The sequence below is a fragment of the Patiria miniata genome, unplaced genomic scaffold (assembly GCF_015706575.1).
Source record: "Patiria miniata isolate m_02_andy unplaced genomic scaffold, ASM1570657v1 HiC_scaffold_23, whole genome shotgun sequence".
Classification (NCBI taxonomy): Eukaryota; Metazoa; Echinodermata; class Asteroidea; order Valvatida; family Asterinidae; genus Patiria; species Patiria miniata.
The window spans coordinates 394136-420852 of NW_024037062.1; the positions used below are offsets into that span (position 1 = coordinate 394136).

The window sequence follows — 26717 nt, forward strand, 5'->3', positions numbered from 1 at the left end:
TGACTTAATTTCTCACGTACGAAACCCCTGCACATTGTTTCTCCAGGCCCATAGGTCAGCACATGTGCATACGTAGCTGGGCAGGCACTGTGCGCATTGGAACGAGAGCAATGAGCAGCCATATGAAACACGTTGTGGAAAGAAAACCCATTCTAACACCAGAGGAGAAACGAGAATTTGAGGGCTATGAATTCCCCTTCGAGAACCTGGCTTTCCAGGGAGGTGGCAGTAAAGGACTGGCGTATGTTGGGACATTCAGGGTAAGTCCAGTGATCTTACAACGTTAAAGTATTGTAGGCTATACCACATGTAGCCCCATAAATGTGGCATATTTACTGGACTGCCTCCGTAAACATAGGCCACACATCCACATGTACAAAAACGTGTCGCATTTGCCAAATTTTGATTTTCACATTTAGGCTTAGTTTGTAGGTTTTTTTTGCTCTAGAAGCATACTCACCCTCTTTGTAGGCTAATCAGAAAGTGCTGCCTTTTTCAGATGTTTATTTTCGTGAAATTGCCAAATTCATTTGCACACGTTTGCGTATCAAAATTTCAACATGAAATTTCACAAAAATTAGCCATCTGAAAAAGGCAGCACTTTCTGATTAGCCTATAAAGAGGGTGAGTATGCTTCTAAAGCCAAAAAAACCTACAAACTAAGCCTAATTGTGAAAATCAAAATTTGGCAAAGTGCGACACGTTTTTGTACATGTGGATGTGTGGCCTATGTTTACGGAGGCAGTCCAGTAAATAGGCCACATTTATGGGGCTAGGAGCTATACGGAGGTACAACACAAGATTACTGGCCATTTCACGTGCCGTTTAGCCCTTTTTTGGTCTTTTCTCCTGTATGTTTGAGATATTAACCATGATTAACAATCGTAGAGGAAAACCATGATGAACTGGACCTATCTTTGCTATTGCAAATAAAGAGCTTATTCTCAAGAATTTCTCACCTCGAAAAGTCACATCACCTTATGACAGCCACACTATGAACAGTGTATTAAAAAAAAAGTCATAAAAAAACTGAAAAAGGTCATGCATGTCCAAGACTGCATGGGAGCATGAGTGTTAAAAAACATGCAAAACAAATTCAGGCCGACTTATAACTCACTCTCTCAGAACCTCACAAACTCACAAAAAAGATTGGTTGTCCACATAGGTCAACATGGTGCAACCGTATTATTTTATCTTATTGCCATTTTTCACTTTGCAAACCTTCAAATCTTATCGGATACAGTAAAGTTATGAATATGGGTCTGAACAAACTTGGAATTATTCAGAATGGGTTTTACTATAGCTATAGGGAATTTTCTTACGGTGCCCTTGACCCCACTGAGCTCCACACAATTATCACAATGGTGCATTGAACGTGCAACAAGTATTGTGCGTACATATGTACATGTAGCTACATAAAGAAGTATAGTAAACTGCAGTGTTGTAGTACTCGTACTCGGTACTCGTGCTCGAGTACTACTCGAGTACTTTTTAGCTGTTTCGGTAACACACCGAAACAGCTCTTGTTTTCGTTAAGATTTTTTTTTTTCTTTTTCTTTTTTTAGCTGTTTCGGTGACACACCGAAACAGCTCTTGTTTTCGTTAAGATTTTTTTTTTTCTTTTTTAGCTGTTTCGGTGTACACACCGAAACAGCTCTTGTTTTTGTTATTTTTTTTTTAGCTGTTTCGGTGTACACACCGAAACAGCTCTTGTTTCTGTTATTTTTTTTTTTCTCTTTTATTTTTCAGACTTTTTTCTCATAGGATAACACGTGTTTTCGTTCTACAAGTCACTTTTGGCTTTTTTTCAAATCCGATCGACTTCAAACCTTGCACACACTTAGACCACCATCTGAAGATGTGCGCCGAAACTTTTCGTCATGCTGACGTCATCACGTGATTTATTATAGAATTTTGAATATTTAATTTTTCCCATAGACTTTGTACACAGAAATTTTTAAAAAAATGTCAATTTTCAGAGGGCATTTTCGACACTTTGCCAGTAATTCATTTACACCAATCTTTGTCCAAGCAATGACCCTAATTCAAACAACATTGTGTAATGATGACGTCATGATGACGTCATCCGGTGTTTATTTATAGGCAATTAAATTGTGACACTTTTAATATTTAAAAATGCATAAGAAATCAACCGTACGCGTCCGCAGCATTCTGTTGCCGGCAAGTGGTAGAGTAGGTTGAGGACTTTATTTCATTCAGTGTGCGTAAAATCACGTGACCCTTGCTTCCGGTCGAAAAAGGCCAAAACCGAAAGTGGCTTATTATTTAAAAGTGGTAATAGATATGAACTTGCTTTTAACTGTGTTAGTCTCTTGGCTGATAGTATTCTTCAAATCATCTACCGATGACGTCATGCAATCTTCGAGCGCCCTCTAGCGACAGGTTGAACATTTTCAAAAATGTATTTTGAATAGATGTCTGTGGCGAAGTTTGTCGGAATCGCCTAAATATTGGTGTATATGATGACCTTGACCCACTTAAGACGTGTGCGAAGTTTAAGGTGTATGACGTCATCAGACCGGAAGTTATAATGAAAAGACCCTTTTTCCTTAAAAAAAATCCTGAAAAATCAACCATGGCAGTTTTTATATTAATTTCTACTTTAATTGTCTATGTAAGGGTAGGTCTAAAATATTTCAAAGCTTCGAGGCAATAAGCAAACTCGGACATGCCCTGCGCACGCTTAAAACTTCAGGTTGACAATAACTCTGCTTTAAAACATGCACAGTCCACAATGTACATGTACATGCCCGTACGTTGTACATATCGTAGTCAGTCAGCCCGCGCGCAGCGCACGTGTTGCTGAGGTCAAATCCTGTCCACAGTGACCGTTTGAGCCGATTTCCGGCTAACTTTGACAGATTTTATGTTCATGCATTGTCAGGGACGTAGGATAGACACTTTTTGTATAGAATACGCATGTACATGTTCATTCGACCTGGATGAAACTCCTTTACGGCAGTCATTAATAAAACGGTCGAAACAGCTCAGTGTTTGTCCACAAACACATTTCTAGTTGGCTTTTTCGCAATTTTGCGAAAAAGCCTTTCTTTCTGTTCTCATTTTTTTTCTTTCTTCTTCTTCTTCTTTTTGTCGCCTAAATCCCATAGACTTTGTACACGTTTTTTCTCAGTGCCACTTTTGGTATTAATCTTCGTCTTACATCATTCAAATTAAGCATAGTCATAGTCCTTATAGCAGAGATGTGCCCCGAAGAGTGACGTCATGGTGACGTCATTGACTAATTTATTATAGATTTTTGAATATTTAATTTTTCCCATAGACTTTGTACACAAACATTAAGAAAAAATTGTCAATTTTCAAAGGGCATTTTCGACTCTTTGCCAGTAATTCATTTACACCAATCTTTGTCCAAGCAAAGACCCTAATTCAAACAACATTGTGGAATGATGACGTCATGATGACGTCATCCAGTGTTTATTTATAGGCAATTAAATTTTGACACTTTTAATATTTAAAAATGCATAAGAAATCAACTGTCCGCGTCCGCAGCATTCTGTTGCCGGCAAGTGGTAGAGTAGGTTGAGGTCTTTATTTCATTCAGTGTGCGTGCAATCACGTGACCCTTGCTTCCGGTCGAAAAAGGCCCAAACCGGAAGTGGCTTATTATTTAAAAGTGGTAATAGAAATGAACTTGCTTTTAACGGTGTTAGTCTCTTGGCTAAAAGTATTCTTCAAATCATCTACCAATGACGTCATGCAATCTTCGAGCGCCCTCTAGCGACAGGTTGAAAATTAGCAAAAATGTATTTTGAATAGATGTCTGTGGCGAAGTTTGTCGGAATCGCCTAAATATTGGTGTATATAATGACCTTGACCCACTTAAGACGTGTGCGAAGTTTTAGGCAAATGACGTCATCAGACCGGAAGTTATAATAAAAAGACCCTTTTTCCTTTGAAAATTCCTGAAAAATCAACCATGGCAGTTTTTATGCTAGTTTTTACTTTAATTGTCGATTTAAGGGTAGGTCTAAAACATATCAAAGCTTCGAGGCAATAAGCGAACTCGGACATGCCCTGCGCACGCTTAAAACTTCAGGTTGACAATACCTCTGCTCTAAAACATGCACAGAACGTCTATATGTACATGTACATACACGTACGTTACGCACATACTGTACATCGTATGTCAGTCAGCCTGCAGAGCACGTGTTGCCGAGGTCAAATCCTGTCCACATCACAGTGACCGTTTTAGCCGATTTTCGGCTAACCTTGACAGATTTTATGTTCATGCATACGCATAGTCAGGGGCGTATAATAAAAAATCATAATGCCGAAAAGCCCTATGTTACGTATTTAAAGGTGCAGTTTTTCTGCAGTGGGATTTTCCACAAGTCTTTTCCTATACAACACTGATATCTTACTGAGTAGTTCTGAACCTCAGCCGAGAATTACTATGAGAAGGAAAGAGAAATCGTATTTTTTTCGGTCTGTCATTCGATTGAACATATTCCTTAGGGTCAGAATATCAAGTAATATTTCATAAAAATGTTTCAGTTCAAAGGCAAATTACAAATTAAAGGTGCAATTTTTCTGCAGTGGGATTTTGTTTAGCCCGTTAACTTTGTACACGTGTTAGCCCATTGACTTTGTACACGTTTTCAAGCCACCATTTCTATAACTTGGCGATCTGGAATCGTCATCAATGTAACAGCCAAGGAAGACCCTCATACAAAAATTATGCCAAGACTATGACGTCATGATGACGTCATCACCCAATTTTTTTTTATTGATTTTTGAAAATTTACGTGCATATTATGTTGTCCTATATCTACAGAACTGTAAGCCTGATTGGGTTGAAACTTGGTATGTGGCAAGACCGGGATGTGTTATAGGTAAAAAAACCAATTAGGTGACGCCATGATGACGTCATCCGGAGATTTTATATGAATATTTGAGGTTTTTGACCTTTTAGCCATATCTCATGAACGTAACATGCAAAATTAAAAATTCTTTGTGTATTTGGTCTGTTAGGTAAAAGGTATTTGCACAACATTTTGAACAAAATATCTGACATCATTATGACGTCATAAAAATGCGATTTTCAAAATACACATATAAGGAAAGGTCCGACTGTCATGAAACTTAATGGGTAGGTAAATAATGGTACTAGTATACAAAGTTTAAAGTGACGTCACGATGACGTCATCGTTTGGTTTTTATAATTTTAAGATATTTTAAATTTTATTGTGCTTCCACAAATTGCACACTTTCTTTCACCGGATTGACATTAAACTTGGTTCAAACCAAAATCACAATGACAAAATGTGCATTGAGAAGGGTCTTAAGGATGACGTCATTGCAGGGCAAGTGACATCATTTGATAAAATTATACTTTAGGAATTATTCTAAGCGTTTTGAACAACCTTTAACTGCATAAAGCACTCTGAAAAGTGACTGCAAAAGGACAAACGAAACAAATATTTGTAAAATGCGAAAAAGCCCTGTGTTCTGTTTGCAAACAGACATACAGCTCTAGTTTCTCTTTTTTTTTTTTCTTCCACTTTTTTTCCCATAGGATAACACGTGTTTTCGTTCTACAACGCACTTTTGGACTTTTTTCAAATCCGATCGACTTCCAACCTGGCACACACTTAGACCACCATCTGAAGATGTGCGCTGAAACTTTTCGTCATGCTGACGTCATCACGTGATTTATTATAGATTTTTGAATATTTAATTTTTCCCATAGACTTTGTACACAGAAATTTAAAAAAAAATGTCAATTTTCAGAGGGCATTTTCGACACTTTGCCAGTAATTCATTTACACCAATCTTTGTGCAAGCAATGACCCTAATTCAAACAACATTGTGTAACGATGACGTCATGATGACGTCATCCAGTGTTTATTTATGGGCAATTAAATTGTGACACTTTTAATATTTAAAAATGCATAAGAAATCAACCGTACGCGTCCGCAGCATTCTGTTGCCGGCAAGTGGTAGAGTAGGTTGAGGTCTTTATTTCATTCAGTGTGCGTAAAATCACGTGACCCTTGCTTCCGGTCGAAAAAGGCCCAAACCGGAAGTGGCTTATTATTTAAAAGTGGTAATAGATATGATCTTGCTTTTAACGGTGTTAGTCTCTTGGCTGATAGTATTCTTCAAATCATCTACCGATGACGTCATGCAATCTTCGAGCGCCCTCTAGCGACAGGTTGAATATTTTCAAAAATGTATTTTGAATAGATGTCTGTGGCGAAGTTTGTCGGAATCGCCTAAATATTGGTGTATATGATGACCTTGACCCACTTAAGACGTGTGCAAAGTTTAAGGTGTATGACGTCATCAGACCGGAAGTTATAATGAAAAGACCCTTTTTCCTTAAAAAATTCCTGAAAAATCAACCATGGCAGTTCTTATATTAGTTTTTACTTTAATTGTCTATTTAAGGGTAGGTCTAAAATATTTCAAAGCTTCAAGGCAATAAGCAAACTTGGACATGCCCTGCGCACGCTTAAAACTTCAGGTTGACAATAACTCTGCTTTAAAACATGCACAGTCCACAATGTACATGTACATGCACGTACGTTGTACATATCGTATGTCAGTCAGCCCGCGCGCAGCGCACGTGTTGCTGAGGTCTATCCTGTCCACAGTGACAGTTTTAGCCGATTTCCGGCTAACTTTGACAGATTTCATGTTCATGCATAGTCAGGGACGTAGGATAGACACTTTTTGTATAGAATACGCATGTACATGTTCATTCGACCTGGATGAAACTCCTTTACGGCAGTCATTAATAAAACGGTCGAAACAGCTCAGTGTTTGTCCACAAACACATTTCTAGTTCTTTTTTTGGCTTTTCCGCATAGTTGCGGAAAAGCCTTTCTTTTTGTTCTCATTTTTTTTCTTGCTTCTTCTTCTTTTTATTCCCCGGCAAATCCCATAGACATTGTACACGTTTCTTCTGCCCCTCACTTTTGCCATTCATCTTTGTCATACATCGTTCAAAGTCAGCATAGGCTTAGTCCTTATAGCATAGATGTGCCCCGAAGAGTGACGTCATGGTGACGTCATCAAGTGATTTATTATGGATTTTTGAATAATTAATTTTTCCCATAGACTTTGTACACAGAAATTTAAAAAAAATTGTCGCTTTTCAAAGGGCATTTTCGACTCTTTGCCAGTTATTCATTTACACCACTCTTTGTCCAAGCAAAGACCCTAATTCAAACAACATTGTGGAATGATGACGTCATGATGACGTCATCCTGTGTTTATTTATAGGCAATTAAATTGTGACACTTTTAATATTTAAAAATGCATAAGAAATCAACCGTACGCGTCCGCAGCATTCTGTTGCCGGCAAGTGGTAGAGTAGGTTGAGGTCTTCATTTCATTTAGTGTGCGTGCAATCACGTGACCCTTGCTTCCGGTCGAAAAAGGCCCAAACCGGAAGTGGCTTATTATTTAAAAGTGGTAATAGATATGAACTTGCTTTTAACGGTGTTAGTCTCTTGGCTGATAGTATTCTTCAAATCATCTACCGATGACGTCATGCAATCTTCGAGCGCCCTCTAGCGACAGGTTGAAAATTAGCAAAAATGTATTTTGAATAGATGTCTGTGGCGAAGTTTGTCGGAATCGCCTAAATATTGGTGTATATAATGACCTTGACCACCTTAAGACGTGTGCGAAGTTTTAGGCGAATGACGTCATCAGACCGGAAGTTATAATGAAAAGACCGTTTTTCCTTAGAAAATTCCTGAAAAATCAGCCATGGCAGTTTTTATATTAGTTTTTACTTTAATTGTAGATTTAAGGGTAGGTCTAAAACATTTTAAAGTTTCGAGGCGATAAGCGAACTCGAACATACCCTGCACACGCTTAAAACTTCACGTTGACAATACCTCTGCTTCAAAACATGCACAGGACAGGACGTCCACAATGTACATGTACATGTACATGCACGTACGTTGTACATGTACATAGGCACATACATCGTATGTCAGTCAGCCTGCAGCGCACGTGTTGCTGAGGTCAAATCCTGTCCACATTGACCGTTTTAGCCGATTTTCGGCTAACTTTGTCAGATTTTATGTTCATGCATGCGCATAGACAGTGACGTATTATAGCACTTTTGGCATTAATCTTTGTCAGATATCATTGAAAGTTGGCTTAAGCATAGTCCCTATAGCCAAGATGTGTCCCGAAGAGTGAGGTCATGGTGACGTCATCAAGTGATTTATTATGGATTTATGAATTATTATTTTTTCTCATAGACTTTGTACACAGCTTTCTCCACAAGTCTTTCCCTATACAAAACTGATATATCTTAGGCCAAAAAAAAAATATTCGGTCTCTGGTCAGACCAAAGTTCCGGAATTGACGCGGCCACGCGGCCCCTTTTTGTTTTTTTTGTTTTGTTTTTTTCTTCAAGCTTGGATTGTACAGACAAGGTGGGGAACTATTATGCTTTTTTGGTGTCCTCATGTACATTGGTGTCCTCCATTATTTGCCTTGGTGCTTTCGATCATTTGCCTTGGTACAATTTCCCATTCCTTGGTGCTCTTTGGTAAACAAAATTGAGGAGGTGCAAACTTGCTACTTGCGCAACTTTGAAATTTGCGCGCGCAAGTTTCAAACTTGCGCAAGTAGCAAGTTTGTGCTCGACAGTACTTGTAGTAACGATTGCACGAGGAACAGCGTGCGCGCGAAGGTTTATTAGTCAGACCCTATTTATATCTAACAGTACGTCTAGATTCCAGACTAGCTGCTACAACTCCCCAGTTCATTAGGAATTTTACTGAAAGGTATGCGACAAGGTATGCAACAAAATTCACGACATTGCAAACAAATTCGCATACGTGTGCGCACACATTTGCGATAAATTTCCCGACATCGCATACGTATGCGCACACGTTTGCGATATGCAATGTCCCTTCAGGGCCACCATACATACGCACATACATCGTATGTCAGTAAGCCCGCAGGGCACGTGTTACTGAGTTCAAATCCTGACCACAGTGACTGTTTTAGCCGATTTTCGGCTAACTTTGACAGACTTTATGTTCATGCATAGTCAGAGACGTATTATCGATTAAAAAAAATCATAATGCGGAAAAGCCCTATGTTCTGTTGCAAACAGACATAGATCTCTAGTTTTTTTTTCTTCTCCTTTTTCAGACTTTTTCTCCATAGGTTTAACACACGTTTCTTCTGGCAGTCCACTTTGCCACTTTTATAAATCCGATTGATTTCAGACTTGGTACATACTTAGACCACCACCCACAGATGGTCCTAGAAGAAATTTGTGATCGTGACGTCATCAGGTGTCAGGTTACGTCACATTAAAGATGCATTTTTCCCCATATGTTTTGTACACGTTTTAAAACACTCCAGTTTGGCATCTTCGTAAATCCGATCGACTTTAAACTTAATTCATAATTAGACCACCACCCACAGATGGTCCTAGAAGAAATTCGTGATCGTGACGTCATCAAGAGTCAGGTTACGTCACATTAAAGATGCATTTTTCCCCATAGTGTTTGTACATGTTTTAAAACGCTCCACTTTTTGGCACTTTCGTAAATCTGATCGACGTTACACTTGGTACACACTTAGACCATCACCCACAGATGGTCCAAGAGGAAATTCGTGATCGTGACGTCATCAGGTGTTACGTTACTTCACATTAAAGATGCACATTTTCCCCATAGGTTTTGTACACGTTTTAAAACGCTCCACTTTTTGGCACTTTCGTAAATTTGATCAACTTTATACTTGGTACACACTTAGACCACCACCCACAGATGTTCCAAGAAGAAATTTGTGATCGTGGCGTCATCAGGTGTTGGGTTACGTCACATTTAAGATGCGTTTTTCCCCATATGTTTTGTACACGTTTTAAAACACTCCACTTTGGCACCTTCGTAAATCCGATCGACCTCAGACTTGATACATACTTAGACCACCACCCACAGATGGTCCTAGAAGAAATTCGTGATCGTGACGTCATCAGGTGTTTGATACATCACATTAAAGATGCATTTTTCCCCATAGGGTTTGTACACGTTTTAAAACACTCTACTTTGGCACTTTTGTAAATTATGCGATCGACGTTAGACCTGGTACACACTTAGACTACCACCCACAGATAATCCTAGAAGAAATTCGTGATCGTACCAATGCCGAGATGGGTTATAGATGAAAATTCATGTGATGTCATCATCAAATGTCATGTGACGTCCCTTAAAGGGGCATGTTGTTCTTTATAGGCCTATATTTACAGACCTATACGTTCGATTTGGTTATAACTTGACATGTACGTATAATGTGCTGTTATAGATGACAGTTTTAGTGACGTCACTGATTGTTCATCACGTGCACAGAGTATTTCGAATATCCGAAACAGCTTGTGTTTGTCCACAAACACATTTCTAGTTTTTTTTTTTTTTCTCCTTTTTCAGACTTTTTCTCCATAGGTTTAACACACGTTTCTTCTACCAGTCCACTTTGCCACTTTTTAAATCCGATTGATTTTAGACTTGGTACCTACTTAGACCACCACCCACAGATGGTCCTAGAAGAAATTTGTGATCATGACGTCATCAGGTGTCAGGTTACATCAAATTAAAGATTCGTTTTTCCCCATATGTTTTGTACACGTTTTAAAACACTCCAGTTTGGCATCTTCGTAAATCCGATCGACTTTAAACTTAATTCATACTTAGACCACCACCCACAGATGGTTCTAGACGAAATTCGTGATTGTGACGTCATCAAGTGTCAGGTTACGTCACATTAAAGATGCATTTTTCCCCATAGGGTTTGTACATGTATTAAAACGCTCCATTTCGGCACTTTCGTAAATACGATCGACGTTACACTTTGTACACACTGAGACCATCACCCACAGATGGTCCTTGAAGAAATTCGTGATCGTGACGTCATCAGTTGTCACGCTACTTTACATTAAATATGCACATTTTCCCTATATGCTTTGTACACGTTTTAAAACACTCCACCTTGGCACCTTCATAAATGCGATCGACCTCAGACTTAAAACATACTTAGACCACCATCCACAGATGGTCCAAGAAGAAATTTGTGATCGAGGCGTCATCAGGTGTTGGGTTACGTCACATTAAAGATGCGTTTTTCCCCATATGTTTTGTACACGTTTTAAAACACTCCACATTGGCACCTTCGTAAATCCGATCGACCTCAGTCTTGATACATACTTAGACCACCACCCACAGATGGTCCTAGAAGAAATTCGTGATCGTGACGTCATCATGTGTTGGGTTACATCACATTAAAGATGCATTTTTCTCCATAGGGTTTGTACACGTTTTAAAACACTCTACTTTGGCACTTTTGTAAATTATGCGATCGACGTTAGACCTGGTACACACTTAGACTACCACCCACAGATGGTCCTAGAAGAAATTCGTGATCGTACCAATGCCGAGATGGGTTATAAATGAACATTCATGTGATGACATCATCAAATGTCATGTGACGTCCCTTAAAGGGGCATTTTGTTCTTCATAGGCCTATATTTACAGACCTTTATGTTCGATTTGGTTATAACTTGACATGTACGTATAATGTGCTGTTATAGATGACATTTTTAGTGACGTCACTGATTGTTTATCATATGCACAGAGTATTTCGAATATCCGAAACAGCTTGTGTTTGTCCACAAACACATCTCTAGTTTGTACTCGTACTCGTACTCGAATGTCAAAGTACTCGTTCTCGAAATGACGGTACTCGTACTCGGGCAAGGTACTGGTACTCAGCATGTCGAAATTGTATTCGATCATCAAAGTACTCGTACTAGAATACTCGATTTAAAAAAAAAAGGGTACAGCACTTACCACGGCCTTACTCACGGTCCAGCCCATTGCCAATCTGCATGAATGGAGAAAGAGACACAGCCGAAGCCGGGGTTTGGGAAAACAGCCTCTAGTCTGGTTCCGGCGTCAGGCCATAAAGCTAATTATAAAACCGTCAGGCCACATTGTAACAGAGGACCTGTAAATAGGCCTAAACCCATCCGCCGAGCCCATCAATAAAAGTTATGCCCTTAAATATTATATTTTAGAGAGTTCTGAAAGCCATAAAATTGGGGGAGTGGAGAGATATGACAATGAACTTCTGGCCCGGACTTGGGTCTTCAAATTCTGAGCATTTTGAATACAAATGGGCTCGAAAGTGGCGCTAGGCATGCTGTGGAGGGATTGTTTTTTTCAAGATGGCTATACTTTTTCGCTTTGGGTGAGATTTTCTCGAAAAGTCAATTGTCAACCAATCAAAATATGAAATATGACATGTTGATTATCGTTTTACTGTGCAGCTTAAATACCTGTGATAGTTCCGAGTATTTTTTTTAAGAATTTTGAAGTGGGCATTTCGCACTGGTGACTATGGGAATTTTAACACAGGGGTGCATCCGTCACGTCAAGGAAGCAGATTGTATGCGTAGTATACCACGAACCTGCCACTTTGCACGTTGCGTGTACCGTCCACGTTCGCTTGTAAAAAAAAAATTGTCGGAAAACTTTTTAAATGTAATCATGACAAGTTAGGTAAGGATCTGTAAATCGAACACAAGCTACTCCACACAACAAGCTACAAAGGAATGAACAGATAAAGTGGTACAGGGGCCCAGAAGCGAACTTGCGATACAACACATTTTGTGGAGTTATCCAACTTGATCTTTAACAATATCAAAATATACCTGTGTAAACTCGAAAGTGATGTTTAAATGATGATCTTTGGCCCAAAACAATTTGGTTAAAGTGATCAAAAATTGCTTCAGATCATCTAGAATCCAGAATGTAATTTTAAAGCGGGCCCGAACCCACGAAGCATTGGGCTTCGCGCTCCCATTACATTTCATCAAGCTATGGTCACACTTTTGAGAAGCGATTCCGAGAAAGATCCAGTAAATTCACAATCGGATATTGAAGTGAATAGGGTGATGATCATTGAGATGTTTTCTTGCAGGTTCTTGAAGAGGTCGGAATCGCCAAAAACCTGAGGAGGTTTTCGGGCACCAGTATCGGAGCCATGATGGCAATGTTCGCTGCTCTTGGTTTAGACTCGTTTGAAATGGAAGAACAAACATCTTTTGACTTTAAGACTCTGGTAAATGGTAAGAGAACAACAATACCTACCAAAAGATCCCATTAACTCTCTTCAGAGAGTAGATTTCATCATACTATACTTACTGAAGGAGAATTTCGATGGAAAGGGAAAGAGATCGCAAAAAACACGCGACTGAAGTGGACATAAATTTCACTCTAACGTTCATATCCCAAGAGTTGATCTAATGGGGGAGTCGGTTGGGCTAGCCCTGCTCCCGACAAATCAAACGGTTAATTGACAGGTTGGTGCAAAAAGAAGGAAAGCCACTTTTGACAGAAATTTTAACCTACTTAACTTATTTGAACTTTTTTTTTTTAAATGTAGTGAAGTATAGCTCTTCAACCATACGTGGTGAAAAATCTTTTTAAAAAATCGCATGAATAGTGTTTTTATGCTAATATGAATACAAGTCACCTAATCAAAATCACTGTTGTCCACGTGTAAGTCTGGTGTAGTGTCTTCAAATCAAGCTCTGGAGCTCAGTCAAGCGGATGGAATAAAGCCGTCCGTGGCACATGAAATTATTAAACTACCATATCTCAGAGACAACATACATGCATTTGCAATCATTTTTTCGTCACTTATGTTTAAAAAACAACATTTTAATACCATCAAATTGAATTTTTAAAATATGCTCAACAAGTATGTGAACATTGTCCTCAAAAGTGGGTTTTCCTTCTTTTTTTCACCATCTTGTATAATGGTAAAACTCCCAAGTATATTTTAGTTCCCCAATAACGTCATTACTCAATATAGCAAATCTCGATTCACTGCGTTGGCCTTTGGTCTTTTTATGCGTTGACTGCAATGCCACATCCACACCATTCCCCTTGAAAACTCCGGCCCTTTAAACCCCAACCACCCCTTTACAAAATCCTAAATCTGCCACTGTGTCCTTAGATTCAGTCCAATAAAGTAAATTCTCAGTAAAATTATGTAGTAATTTGGAGTGAATGTTGCCGTCGTAGATTAAGAGGTCATTGATATTATGTTCCCCATATCTGTTTAAAACGCCACCTTAACATGTTCATTGCGTTCACTGTGTGTGACAAGTAGCCAGCATGTAAGTCGCTTTAAATAAATATTTTGCGTTTGGGCCTAAAGCCTGAAATGATGTTCAATTAATCCACAATTTACATTTGTATCGCAATACGTACAAAACATAGTTCGACTAGTACGCATCTATTGTACCATGTTAGCTGATCCGACGTGCACTACAACATATTCAATTAATTTAAAATGGTTATTCATTGGAAGTCCTTCTTGCATCTGTGTACGCAGCTAGTTGGCCGCATTTTGCAAATCTAATAGCTATTACATGGGGTAATCCTCTATGATAGCACTGCCCGGATCATAATTCACAGTGAGTCAGTATTGTACAATAAAAACAATAGCTTGGCCCTCTTGGGCCAGCACAATGAATAATGAGACTGATTTTCTTTTGTTTTTATGTAGATGGCCGATTCGGTTATGTTGGTGCGGGTATTAATCTCTACCGAAAGATGGGCGCCTGCCCCGCCCACAAGCTGGTCAAGTTTTTTCGTGAACGGATTGAGAGCAAATTTGGGAACCCAGATTTGACATTCAAGCAGGTAATTATCCTCAAACTGTGATGTAAATGGCGGGGAAAACACACTGAGTTTTCGTATTTATACACGAATCTTGACATAAAGGATGGGCATATTAAATGCGTGATATATGGTGGGTTTTTTTTTATGACGTCATAGTGAGAAAGGGAGCATTTATGGGTGGAGCACACGAATTAATAAAAATCTTCTCTTGATAGCCTAGGCCTACATCTTTCGATAAGTCTGTATCTCCTGTATTCATAATTGTTTCATACTTTTAACATGTCTGTAAACCTTTCAACTTAAATATCAGAAATGCCAAGGTAGATGAATGTCATTATTCTTAACTCTTTTCCCCCAAGCTGTACCGAGAGAGTGGGCGGGAACTGTGTCTTACTGCCGTGTCATTAAATCGATTACAAGCTGAATATCTGCACGTGAAGACGACACCGGACTTACCGATATGGCTAGGTCTACGGGGAGCGGTGACTGTGCCGGGTACGTGTGATTACAATATGCTAAACAATTGCAACATAAATTTAGCTTCCTCTACACAAGACCATTCAGACACGCTATCACAGTAAATCCCCTTCAATGACATAAATCATTGTGCCAGCTATGTGATATTGTACAAAGCAAAATGCTCCAAGACAGAGTATCTGAACAATACCTGGCAGCAATTATTTTTTTATGCAACGAAATATATTCGCTCGTACCCCCGCCCTGCAAACAGGCAGTTGGAAGGGCTGATGAGCTTCACAGAAGAATCGTGTGAAGGAAGTACGCATGGCATTCTGGGTAACTTATCATGACCTTCGCTGCAGCGAGTTTGTGCACTGCATGCTACGTCACACGTCACGCAAAATCTATTCAATGAGAGCTCAAAGAGATCAGCCCTTCCTAGCGTCCTGTTTGCAGGGCGGGGGAGAGGGGTACGAGCGAACGAAGCACAGTCAATGACAATAATGCGCACGCGTCAAACATATCAGGTGAACTAAATATGTCGCCCTGATTTGAATTAAGTTTTTATAGCTTATGTTCCACGATGGTCAGCGTGGTCTCGCTGTGGCGTATGCGTTACATCGCTGATCTGTATGTTGGAGGCTCCAGGTTCTGTTCCTGGAGGGAATTTTACATTTTTGTTTTTCCCCAAAAAGTGAATTTTGTTCTCTAAATTGTGTTTATAATCAAGTCGTGATGATCGATAAAATGAAATTCAGCCATTTCTTCTCATTTGGCTCTGAAGGATTTTTTTAAAGGGAAGTTAAGTCTGAGAACCATTCCGTTACAAACTGACGCATGCGCATTTTGGTCATTGACTATACTTGGTTGCATAAAAAAAATAATTGCTACCTGGCACAATGCTGACGCCATTGAAGGGGGCCCTGTAAGTGTGCAACGATATCGCGCTCCGAATGGTCTATGTTTGCTTGATCGAATTTTGAAATCAGTCAACGCAGTGTATTCACCATCGAATATCACCCAAATGGCTTGGTCATATTCATGCTTGTTTTTGTGCCAACTTCGTCTGCTGGTTGAAAAAATCACGATACATCAAATCAAAAATCCGTCTGTTATATGTGTCAAGGACGCGCGACATTGCATTGGGCGTTGCATGATTATATTCAAATTTAATTTGCCAGTAACCAAAACAAAGCTTGATGTACGTTTGGATTTAAATTGAAATCGATTTGTGCCCCTTCAACGTCATAACACTTATTTCAATATTAAACAATATAGAAAAAAATGTAACTGACGTCTATAACCTTTATGTTATATGTGTCTTGATGATAAACTTGTTTTCGGTGAACCATTATTTACTTATTCACTTCGTATTATTTGACAATTACTATTAAAACAAAATATAATATATTGGCCTAAGTGCTATTTGCTAAAATCCTCCTCTATATTGAAAACATATGAGACTCATAAATGTTCTCACGAAACCTCAGTGAAACAACCAGAAACCAGAGATTCTTCCACGGTATATGTAGGACAATACAAGTAGAATTTTACACGTTATTTGAGTACTAACTGTAGTTTGGTAGGTTATTGGCAGGGACGTGCAACAATACTCAACTTCACGGCCTATAGAAATTGTATTGAATGGTACTTCAAAGAACTATTGACTGCGTGTGATCCGGACCAGTAAACACAAAAGGGTTGTTTGTAAGGTCACACGGAGGTTGCGGTATACCATTGGCCTATCAACAATAATAATTATAGGGTCATATTGTGAAGTGCATAGTTGTGGAAGTAGCACATGGTTCGCGGTGGCATAGGTAGGCCTTCATTTACATGTACATCTATATAGCCTATCATATAGTCCCCAAAATTGAGATAAAAAAACGGGAAAAGTTTCAACGAGGCACGTTTACCTTTGGGTGTACTTCCGATGTTTAAAGGAGTAATAACGAGAGCAGGTGCCGATTTGGTCTCAAAAACCTATTTACCACGAAATGATACCATAGTTAGAAATATCGTTAAAAATTAGCAAAATTCACAAAAAAATATAGAGCTTGCTCGCTTGGACCAGGGCTATCAAAAATTAGATGCTTGAAATATGTGTATCGTCAGATGTAAACGAACGGGGTTTTCCATTATTCCGTATGTACTTGTATTTCTTTTCACCCAGACCGTCGAAATAAGGTAGGCCTATAAACAATCCAACACATGAAATGTTTGCGAAATCGGGCCCAATGGTAACGTTTTTCATGCCCCAGGTGGGGATTTTGGTCACTCAATAACATTGTTACCATTGGCGAGATACATGAAAAGGCAATCACTTGTGCGCGCCACGTATATATGTCTGAGATTGTCACTTAAATTTTGCCCGATGGGTGGGAATTTTGTCACTTCAAAAGTGAGAATCCCTACGTCTTGGGTGGGGCAGCCCCGGGGGAGGGGTGGGGAAAACAATTGATAGGCGTATAAGTAAGGTGTTTTACAGTATGCCTACATGCCACGTGTCATTGTTTACATCAGCGTTTATAGGCATTATGTGAAGTGATGTTTTAGGGTTAAAGAGGTTGTGGAATGCTCGAAGTCATTTCCGTCATTTTTCGGGTATATGTAGCCTAGGGTGTGATGAAATAAAAACGACTATTGTTTCTGTCATGAAATGAGTACAAAAGGTACTTTTGAGAGCTGTTTTTCAAGTCCTGTCATGCCTGTTTCGACCTGAACGTGCAATTTGTGTAAAAGTCGTCGTTGCGGGCAGCAAACAAAACACAGTAAATCGTGACGTAATAAACAGGACTCCCGATGCAGAGTAGCATAAACGAGTCCTGTTTATTACGTCACGATTTATTGTGTTTTGTTTGCTGCCCGCAACGACGACTTTTACCCAAATTGCACGTCCGGGTCGAAACAGGACCTGAAAAATAGCTCTCAAAAGTACTCTTTGTACTCATTTCATGACAGAAACAATAGTCGTTTTTATTTCATCACGCCTTACATATACCCAAAAAATGACGGAAATGTCTTCGAGCATTCCACAACCTCTTTAACGTATACACTCCACTCCTTATGATCCGCCTTTATCTTTCTCTGATCTGAAGCTCTAATGATGCCCATCAAGTACAAAGTCATGTCAAAGGAGGATGACATTTTCGTGGATGGGGGTGTGATTCACAATTACCCAGTAGCCTGCTTCGATGGTGAGTCCGTGGTCATATACACACACGTGCGGAGATGACGTACGTGTTTTGCTTTGTCACTCCGTCTTTAATTGGATATGACACGGCTGTATTACGGCGCCTTGCAGGTACAGCCAGTAAAAAATATGCACCTGGCACAAAGTTGGACATTTCTCGGTGAACCAAACATCAAAATATACGTACGTTGCCACGGAAACTTTACGGTTTAATTTGATACTCCACGCGGTATAAACACTGTGTAAGAAATAATGAGAGCGCAAGCGCTCGAAACGCCAAAACTTAAAGTTGCACTTAATAGCAAGATTTTCAATGGGCATTGCAACACACAATTTGAATGTAATGTTGAAGGCCTTCAATAATATTGCGTATTGCGATGCCCACTGAAAATCTCGGGTTTCAGGAGTTTCAGCGCTTGCACCCTCGTTATTTCTTCCACAGTGTTCCCAAGTGAGGTATCAAATTGAACCGGAAAGTTTCTGTGACAAAACGTATATTTGAGAGTTTTTGTTCACCGAGAAATGTCCAAACAAGGACGATTATAAAAACTGCTTAGTTTCTGTTTGTGCCTCAGGTATATCCAAACATAATGCGTTCAGAGAGGTACTGTCATCGTGCACTGGGCTTAGTCCTGCGAATCGACCAATGACAGTAGTCATGCACGGTTTGAAGCGTTTTCTAAATTCGTAGAAATTAAACCCCCTGTTACATTAACTTTGGATGATTTTCTTTAAGATTAATATTGCTTGTGTCATCATGAGCAGCCTTTAAAATAATTTCTATACAATTCAACGCATGCATATCAATAGGGGCCTACAGATCTGCATCTATAATTATGTTTAATTGTTCTATCTCATTTAGGTTGGTACTTGTCTATGGACAAGGCAGACAGTTTTCTTCGTCGCTTTCGTGATGTGTTGAGCCTTCGCGACCAGTTTGCTGGTTTCAATGAAAAATCTATCGGAGCAGTTGTGGTACGTTTATCCGGACTATGGGTCGTCTGTGTCGTTGTAAATCAGTGATAGGGAATGTAATGTTTGATATTACAGATCATGTAAATAAATTTAATTTTTTTTTTTTTTATTAAAAAATTCTTGCAGTTATTTTCAAGACAAAAAAAATGTACTTTTCCCCCTCAGTATTCCGAAGACGAGTCCGAGTCATTTAAGGTTGCATTGGAAGAACGAGCCTGTAAAAACAAGAAGACAGGGGATGCTGTCCCCATACCGGACACCAAACGAAGCAGGTACATCTACTGAAACATACAGTTCGTGATTCGAAACGGAGCTTTAGCAAGTGACGGGAATTGTAAATTTACAACACAGATAAGTTTTACAGAATTTCATACATTATTACGTTTTTCAACGAGAAAAAAACATCTCTAAACTGGAATAAAAGAGTAATGAATCTTTCTTAACGGCCGTTTCAAACCTTGCATAGTCATGACCTTGATGACGCGCAGGTCACTTCAGAGCGTGAATTCATCAGAGTATCTCAGCGTCCTGTTTGCAGGGCGGGGGGTACGAGCGAAATTGGTTACTATGCACCTAGGCTGTGCCACTTCCCTGTAGTGTGATTGGCCTACAGATGTCATCATGCAACGATGCTGATGACCTCTGGTTTCCTTGAACTCTCATTGGATACATGTTTCATAGCCAGTGACCCGGAGTGGGCGCTCCCTCGCCTTGTGCGAACGACAGGTGCGCGAGAAATACACGTACATTACTTACAGAAAGTTATACCATACCCAAAACGTATTTCCTTCACAAGTTTGTGTGAATGCCATAAGCGGATACCACACCCTTGGATATGATTGGATCAAATCGGTGTTATTCAAGATAGATGGTGAACAATCTAAATCCATGTGTCTCAAAATCTCTGTTTTAGGAAAAAGGCACAGTCTAATGACGAGAAAATGAAACTGCACGTGAGTTCCAAGCAAGCACTGACCAAGCTTGTTGAACTTCTTGGGAGTTACGACAAGGACGAGAGTGGAACGATCTCAAAACAAGAATTCAAAGACTCTCTAGAAGACGTAAGTTTCTAGAAGACGTATACTTATCGATCACGCTTCACATCGACTACCCACCGCTTATAACCATGCGCAATGGTTACTACGAGCAGTGTTCTTCGCGCACGCCCTGATGAATGTGCAAGCTCGCGTTATTCTTTTGATTACCATTGGAGGATCTTTTCCACAATATACCTTATGCTTTGCGGGAGCCTTAGCAGAGGGTATTCAGTGTTATTTTACAGACTTGTATTCGAGTCATGAAACATCGAGTCCGAGTCCGAGTCACATTTCTCGAGTCCAAGTCCGAGTCCCGAGTCCTCCAGGTCGAGTCCGAGTACGAGTCACCTCTAACATTATATTGGAAAAACGTACATTTTATGGAATTCAGAGATTCAGAGTCAGTGAGTCACCTTTGATATAGTATTGGAAACACGTACATTTCAGGTCCTGTAAGTTTCCATTTTTCCCCACAGCTTTTCTCTGGAATTTTCTCTGGTAATGAGGAGTTCATTTGCAAAAACAGTTATAAAGGCAATTCAGACAAAACTGGTATTGGCCTAACTTATGCATTTAAAGTTCAGGTGTTTCAAATATCTTTTGTTAGACTTCTATGTATGTGTGCGTGTGCAGTGCGGTTATTTCCGTCGAGTCACAAGTCAGTTCGAGTCCAAGTCCGAGTCCGTAGCCCTGAGTCCGAGTCCCAGTCCGAGTCGTAAGTCAAAGTGACTGGAGTCCGAGGTACTAAAAATGTGACTCAGTCGGACTCGAGTCCGAGTCCGAGTCACGAGTCACGAGTCATACAAGTCTGTTATTTTAACTTATTAACATTAAATGCACAAAAGGTTTATTCACGCCTATCACAGCGATACGAAACCATTCTCCTCTAACTCCGCCTCAATATAGCGCATAAGGTGTATACTAATCTGCGCACTTTATTTTACTTTGAATTGCACATATTGTTAGGAACTGGGTCTGAAATGACTTCGCACTGTCTTGAAGTTTAGTTCGTCTTCACAGCAATTGTGCAGCACTTCCAGGACAGTCCTCATTTTTAATTTTAATACAGTCTGATCACAATCTGATTTTACCTAAACTGTGTCAGGCTACTGACATGGCTTTTTCAGACGACGACGCCAAGCTCCTGTTTGGCAGCGACTCTAAAAACCCGGACGCCATTTTTGATCTTCTGGATATCAATGGGAATGGAGAGGTAAGCCTTAAATGTATCGAACCAATAGAAAGATTATTCATGGTAGATTTCTTCTTCTTTTTTAAGTTGAACAAGTAGTGTCATGGCCTAGCGATTAAGAGTACCGCACCGGACTCATGCTCTGATGTTTTAGAGGCAGCAGAATGTGGGTTCGAGCCCGGGTCTGGACACTTGTGCCCTTAAGCAAGGCACTTAACCATTGTTGCTTCGTCCTTCGGATGGGACGTAAAGCCGTAGGTCCCGTGTATTGTGTAATGCAATGCACGTAAAAGAAATACTTATTGCTAAGAGAAGGGGTTTGCCCCTGTGTTTCTGGCCTCCTGTTTAAACTCCCCTGCGGAGTGTTTGAGGAGAAGAACCAACCAAGTACCAAGTCAGGACATTGACTGCATCAGGGTTTGAACCTGCGACCTCCAGACTACCCTATACCTGCGCTCTTCCAAATGCCCTCCCCATGTTGGCAGTAATATGAAAGTCGTGGGTTCAAACCACGCTCCAGTCAATTCTTTGTTCAACTTTTAAAACGATTATACATTTTTGTAATGCACCTAGTCGATTTCACACTATTGAAATAAATATTGATCAGTAAGTCTGGGTTTTTAAGCTCTGGCAAGAGTTTCTACATGTCACGTTTAATAGTGGTCGGTCTGTCCGTCTCAAAAGTGACCAAAAGTATGGTGATCCATATGTTCCATATATCTTTTAAATTCACAAGTCAATAAAAAAGGAAACCCTTCATCACAGTTGATTTCAATGAGTTGGCTTGTGACTTCATGACTTATGTGCGTGTGATCCATAATTATGGATGGTGCTTCAAAATACAGTCTGTCTTGCTTAATTTGTAATTTGCTTAATTGTTTAGTTACATAAACAATTTCATGATTCAGAAGTTCCTCATTCAAACATAAGCAAATATTAAACGTGGTGAGAGCCCCTTTAACCTGTGTTGAACTATCGACCCTGAAATTCCTAGCCAAACACCAACCCCTCCGACAAGCACCATAATTATGTTTGTGGAATAAAATCACAGTAGTCCAACCGCCTTCGCCGCAGGGTGTAATACTGATCTATCATACATGTCAACCGGAATAATCAATAAGCTCGATTGGCATGTTTCCCGAGTACTCTGACCACGAACGAATCCAAGACTGAAAGAAACCAGATGGCACGTGTGGCTGGGAGTCCATTCAAACTTGCACTTCTCCACTAATGCCAGCTGGGAGAAGAATATCTCGGGTATCGCTGCTTCCATGAGAGTCAATTGTCTCTATTGAGATCAGACTTCTTTTTTTTACATCATGAGGCTATTCTGTATACTTAAATAAGATGACTACATTGTATATGTCCCCTGATGGAATACTGTTCCCACATGTGGGCCGGGGCTTCCGCCTGCCATTTATCTCTACTAGATCGGGTGCAGAAGCGAATCGCTCATTTGGTTGGTGAGGAGCTGGGCCTTTCCCTTTCCCATCGCAGGTCAGTAGCCACCTTCCGTCTGTTCTACAGATATTTCCATGGAAATTGTTCCACCAGTTTGTTTGACTTGGTTCCTTCTGTCAGGGTGTTTGAGCGTGCAACCAGGCTCTCTGCTTCCTCTCACCCATACACTCTAGCTGTGCCGAGATGTAGAACAAAGAGCTACTCTAGCTTTTTTCCCAGGTGCTGTTTCTCTTTGACTCCTTGCCTATAGGACGGCACTACCCTAGCTGTGAGGGAAGACTTCATATACCTGGGCTCTCACATCAGCTCAACAGACAAGGGCATCCGAGTAAGGAAAGCACAGGCTTGGAAGGCTTGCCAAAACTTCAAGAAGATCTGGAGGTCTATGCAATGCCGGATAAACTCAAACTTGATTTATTCCGTGCATCTGTGGAGTCCATCCTACTCTACGGCTCTGAGGCATAGACCCTAACTACAAAGCAAGAGGCTAGACTCGCTGGCTGCTACACTCGCGTGCTGAGATGGCTCTAGACGTGAGTTGGAGAGACAAAGTCAGGAATGAGGTGCTCTATGGCAACCTGCCAAGGTTCTCTACAACTATTAGACTTAGGCGTCTGCTATTGGCTGGTCACTGCGTTCGGCATCCAGAGATAGCTGCAAGCCAACTCATATTATGGGAACCCACTCATGGAGTAGCCTCTCGAGGTGGGCAGACGCTAGCCTACGTGGACCAGCTGCGTCGTGATACTTGGGCTAGCCTCCGCTGCCGAGATCAGGACGGCCATGGGAGACCGTGATGTGTGGCGTGCTTTTGTTGCAGTCCGACGAGAGTCGACTTGATGATAGGGGTTATTTCCCTCCTTCCTATGACCTAGCCTATATCAACTCCTACCGTCATCTTTCCTGATTATTATGTGCAGCCCTTTACCAAGAGTGGCTTTTATAGCCTTGTTTGAGGCGATATTCCATTAACAAAAAATATTTTAAAACACACACTGCAGTAGGACTCTGAAACCATGTGTGTAGAAGTGCCACCCACCCCCACCCCCCGGTGAAGGGTTAAAATATCTCGACTACTACATTGCAAGCGTCCAATATATTTTTCCTGATATTGAATTCGTGTTCATCACACATTTGACCAACACGCTTCATTGCTTGGTTTTGTTGTCTTCTTGTTAACCAGATTGAGTTCGATGAGTTGCTGGCGTTTGCCGAGAAGAGAGGCGTAGATTTGATGGAAGAACTCCGAGGGTTTGAGCGATTGGCGGATTTCGATCACGTGATGGGCCTGCTGTCAGCTCTCTTGAGTACATTAGTTATCAATGCCAATCGCATGTCGATCAAGGTAGGCCAAGTATGGCGTTCGTGCATTTTGACCATTGCATGCTGAAAATGACAGATGAATTCCAAGGTTTGTGGCGTTGTTTGTGCGTGATGCCTTAGTTCATGCTTTTCAGGGGTTCGAATCCAGCTGCTGGTCATAATGTTGTGTCCTTGGGCAAGCCACTTCACCCCTACTTGCCTCTCTCCACCCAGGAGTATAAATGGGTACCGACATTGGCTGGGGAGTAACCTGCGATGGGCTAGCATCCCATCCAGGGGAGTATATTATCCGTCGTTTCATGCCACTGAAACCGGAGATGAACGTCGGCCTGATGGGCCACATTGGCTCATGACTGACTTTACTATACTTTTTTTTTTAACGTTGTGCACGAGTTGGCGGATTTTGCCAGATTCGATTTCATAAATTTCTCACTTCCAGGCTGACGATATTGATCGCACGATTGGAATCAACACCGGATACATCGGAAGCACCGATTTTCCTATGGAATCCGAAGACAGGGATTACATCATTCAGGTGAGAACCAAAAAAATAATCCACTTGTAAGAACAAAGAAGTGTCTGTGTTTAATGATTCCTAACCAACGTAGATAACTACAGACAATCTGCACTTACTGTTTGCAAAGTACACTGTAAAATGTGTGCTTAGATTTTAAACACATTTCTAAACACTTAACTGTACCAACTGTTTTCACATGTCTGAATCTAACACGTTTGGGTTTATGGGCGTCTGTTTAATACATGTTTTGGTACACGACGCGACGAAAGGATGTTAATAACATCAAGTTTAAATAGTACAAGTAAATAATACAAGCTGATATGTACATGTATGTGGCCTATTTTCGAGTGGTATCATTGGGCAGAGCCGTACAGGGAGAGTGGCGTCATGAGGGTCGCACTATTTGGAACCAAAATAGCGGATATGCATCAGTGCACATATATAATTAAAGAGGTTGTGGAATGCTCGAAGACATTTCCGTCATTTTTCGGGTATAGGTAGCCTAAGGTGTGATGAAATAAAAACGACTATTGTGTCTGTCATGAAATGAGTACAAAAGGTACTTTTGAGAGCTGTTTTTCAGGTCCTGTTTCGACCCGATCGTGCAATTTGTGTAAAAGTCAAAACAAAGTAAATCGTGACGTAATGAACAGGACTCCCAATGCAGCGTAGTATAAACGAGATATGTTTATTACGTCACAATTTACTATGTTTTGTTTGCTGCCCCCAACGACGACTTTTACAGAAATTGCACGTTCGGGTCGAAACAGGACCTGAAAAACAGCTCCCAAAAGTACCTTTTGTACTCATTTCATGACAGACACAATAGTCGTTTTTATTTCATCACACCTTAGGCTACATGTACCCGAAAAATGACGGAAATGTCTTAGAGCATTCCATAACCTCTAGTCGCACGCTGCACTGTACACATAATGAACGGCCATAATGGTTCAACAGTCTGAAGTTGTCGTAACTCTCTGTATATACGGCTCTGGAAAAAGGGGTGTAAATGGTGCCACCAACGTCAAAACAGTCCCCCCCCCCCCCACAAAAAAAAATGTTCCGCGGCCAAACATTTTGGGCAACATTTTTTTAAGAAATATTCAAACTTCTAAAAAAAATTCAACACATTGTGAGCCCCCTCCCCCACCCGCCCTGCCAAATCATGGGTGGATCAATGCGTGACAGAAATTTAAAAAGAATTCAATAAAATTTTGTTTGGAGTTGTTGATAGCAGGTCACAAGATGGCGCTGTCATTAACGTTGTATATCTGTAAAACGTTTGCGTCTTTCAGAACGGCAAAGTAGGAACCGTATATTTCCTCCGTGAGTACATCAAGAAGCACAACTTACAGAAGAAGGCTGAAACGAACAGTGGTGATGCTGCAGAAAGCAATGACGTCACTGATGTCGCAACTCCTTCAGAATAAGACGTCAATACCGTCATATTTTTATGCTGAATAGGCTGAGCTGTCTCGATTCTACACTGTAGAAAGCCCCAAGTCAGAATCGACCCAGAATCCGGGTCCTATGGGGCCTGACATTTTTCCGGTTCAAAATGACACTTTTCCGGTTCAAAATGACACTTTCTCGGGTCAAAGTGACACTTTTCCGGGTCAAAATGACACTTTCAGGGTCCTAATTACACTTTACGGGTCCAAATTATACTTTACAGGTCCAAATTACACTTTACGGGTCAATATTACATTTTCCGGGTCAAATTACACTTTCCCGGTCAAAATTACACTTTCCTGGTCAAAATGACACCTTCCGGATCAAAATGACACTTTCTGTGTCAAAATGACACTTTCTGGGTCAAAATGACACTTTCTGGGTCAAAATGACA

General features: G+C 40.4%; 1 protein-coding gene across 1 annotated transcript; it reads left to right on the plus strand.

Annotated features, from left to right (window-relative positions):
• LOC119731462 lies at positions 1-26598 on the plus strand. The gene is made up of 12 exons (XM_038204630.1): positions 1-260; positions 13003-13150; positions 14599-14735; positions 15074-15209; positions 18272-18370; positions 19229-19341; positions 19507-19613; positions 20255-20402; positions 21484-21591; positions 24215-24376; positions 24794-24889; positions 26167-26598. The coding sequence occupies exons 1-12, from the start codon at positions 63-65 to the stop codon at positions 26299-26301; spliced, it is 1587 nt and encodes a 528-aa protein (XP_038060558.1). The 5' UTR covers positions 1-62; the 3' UTR covers positions 26302-26598.
• Positions 26599-26717: the final 119 nt, after the last annotated feature.

Coding starts and splice junctions, on each gene's coding strand:
- LOC119731462 (XM_038204630.1), top strand. CDS start 63: ATGTGCATACGTAGCTGGGCAGGCACTGTGCGCATTGGAACGAGAGCA. Junction 24,377..24,793: donor CCAATCGCATGTCGATCAAG/GTAGGCCAAGTA, acceptor TCTCACTTCCAG/GCTGACGATATTGATCGCAC. Junction 24,890..26,166: donor ACAGGGATTACATCATTCAG/GTGAGAACCAAA, acceptor TGCGTCTTTCAG/AACGGCAAAGTAGGAACCGT.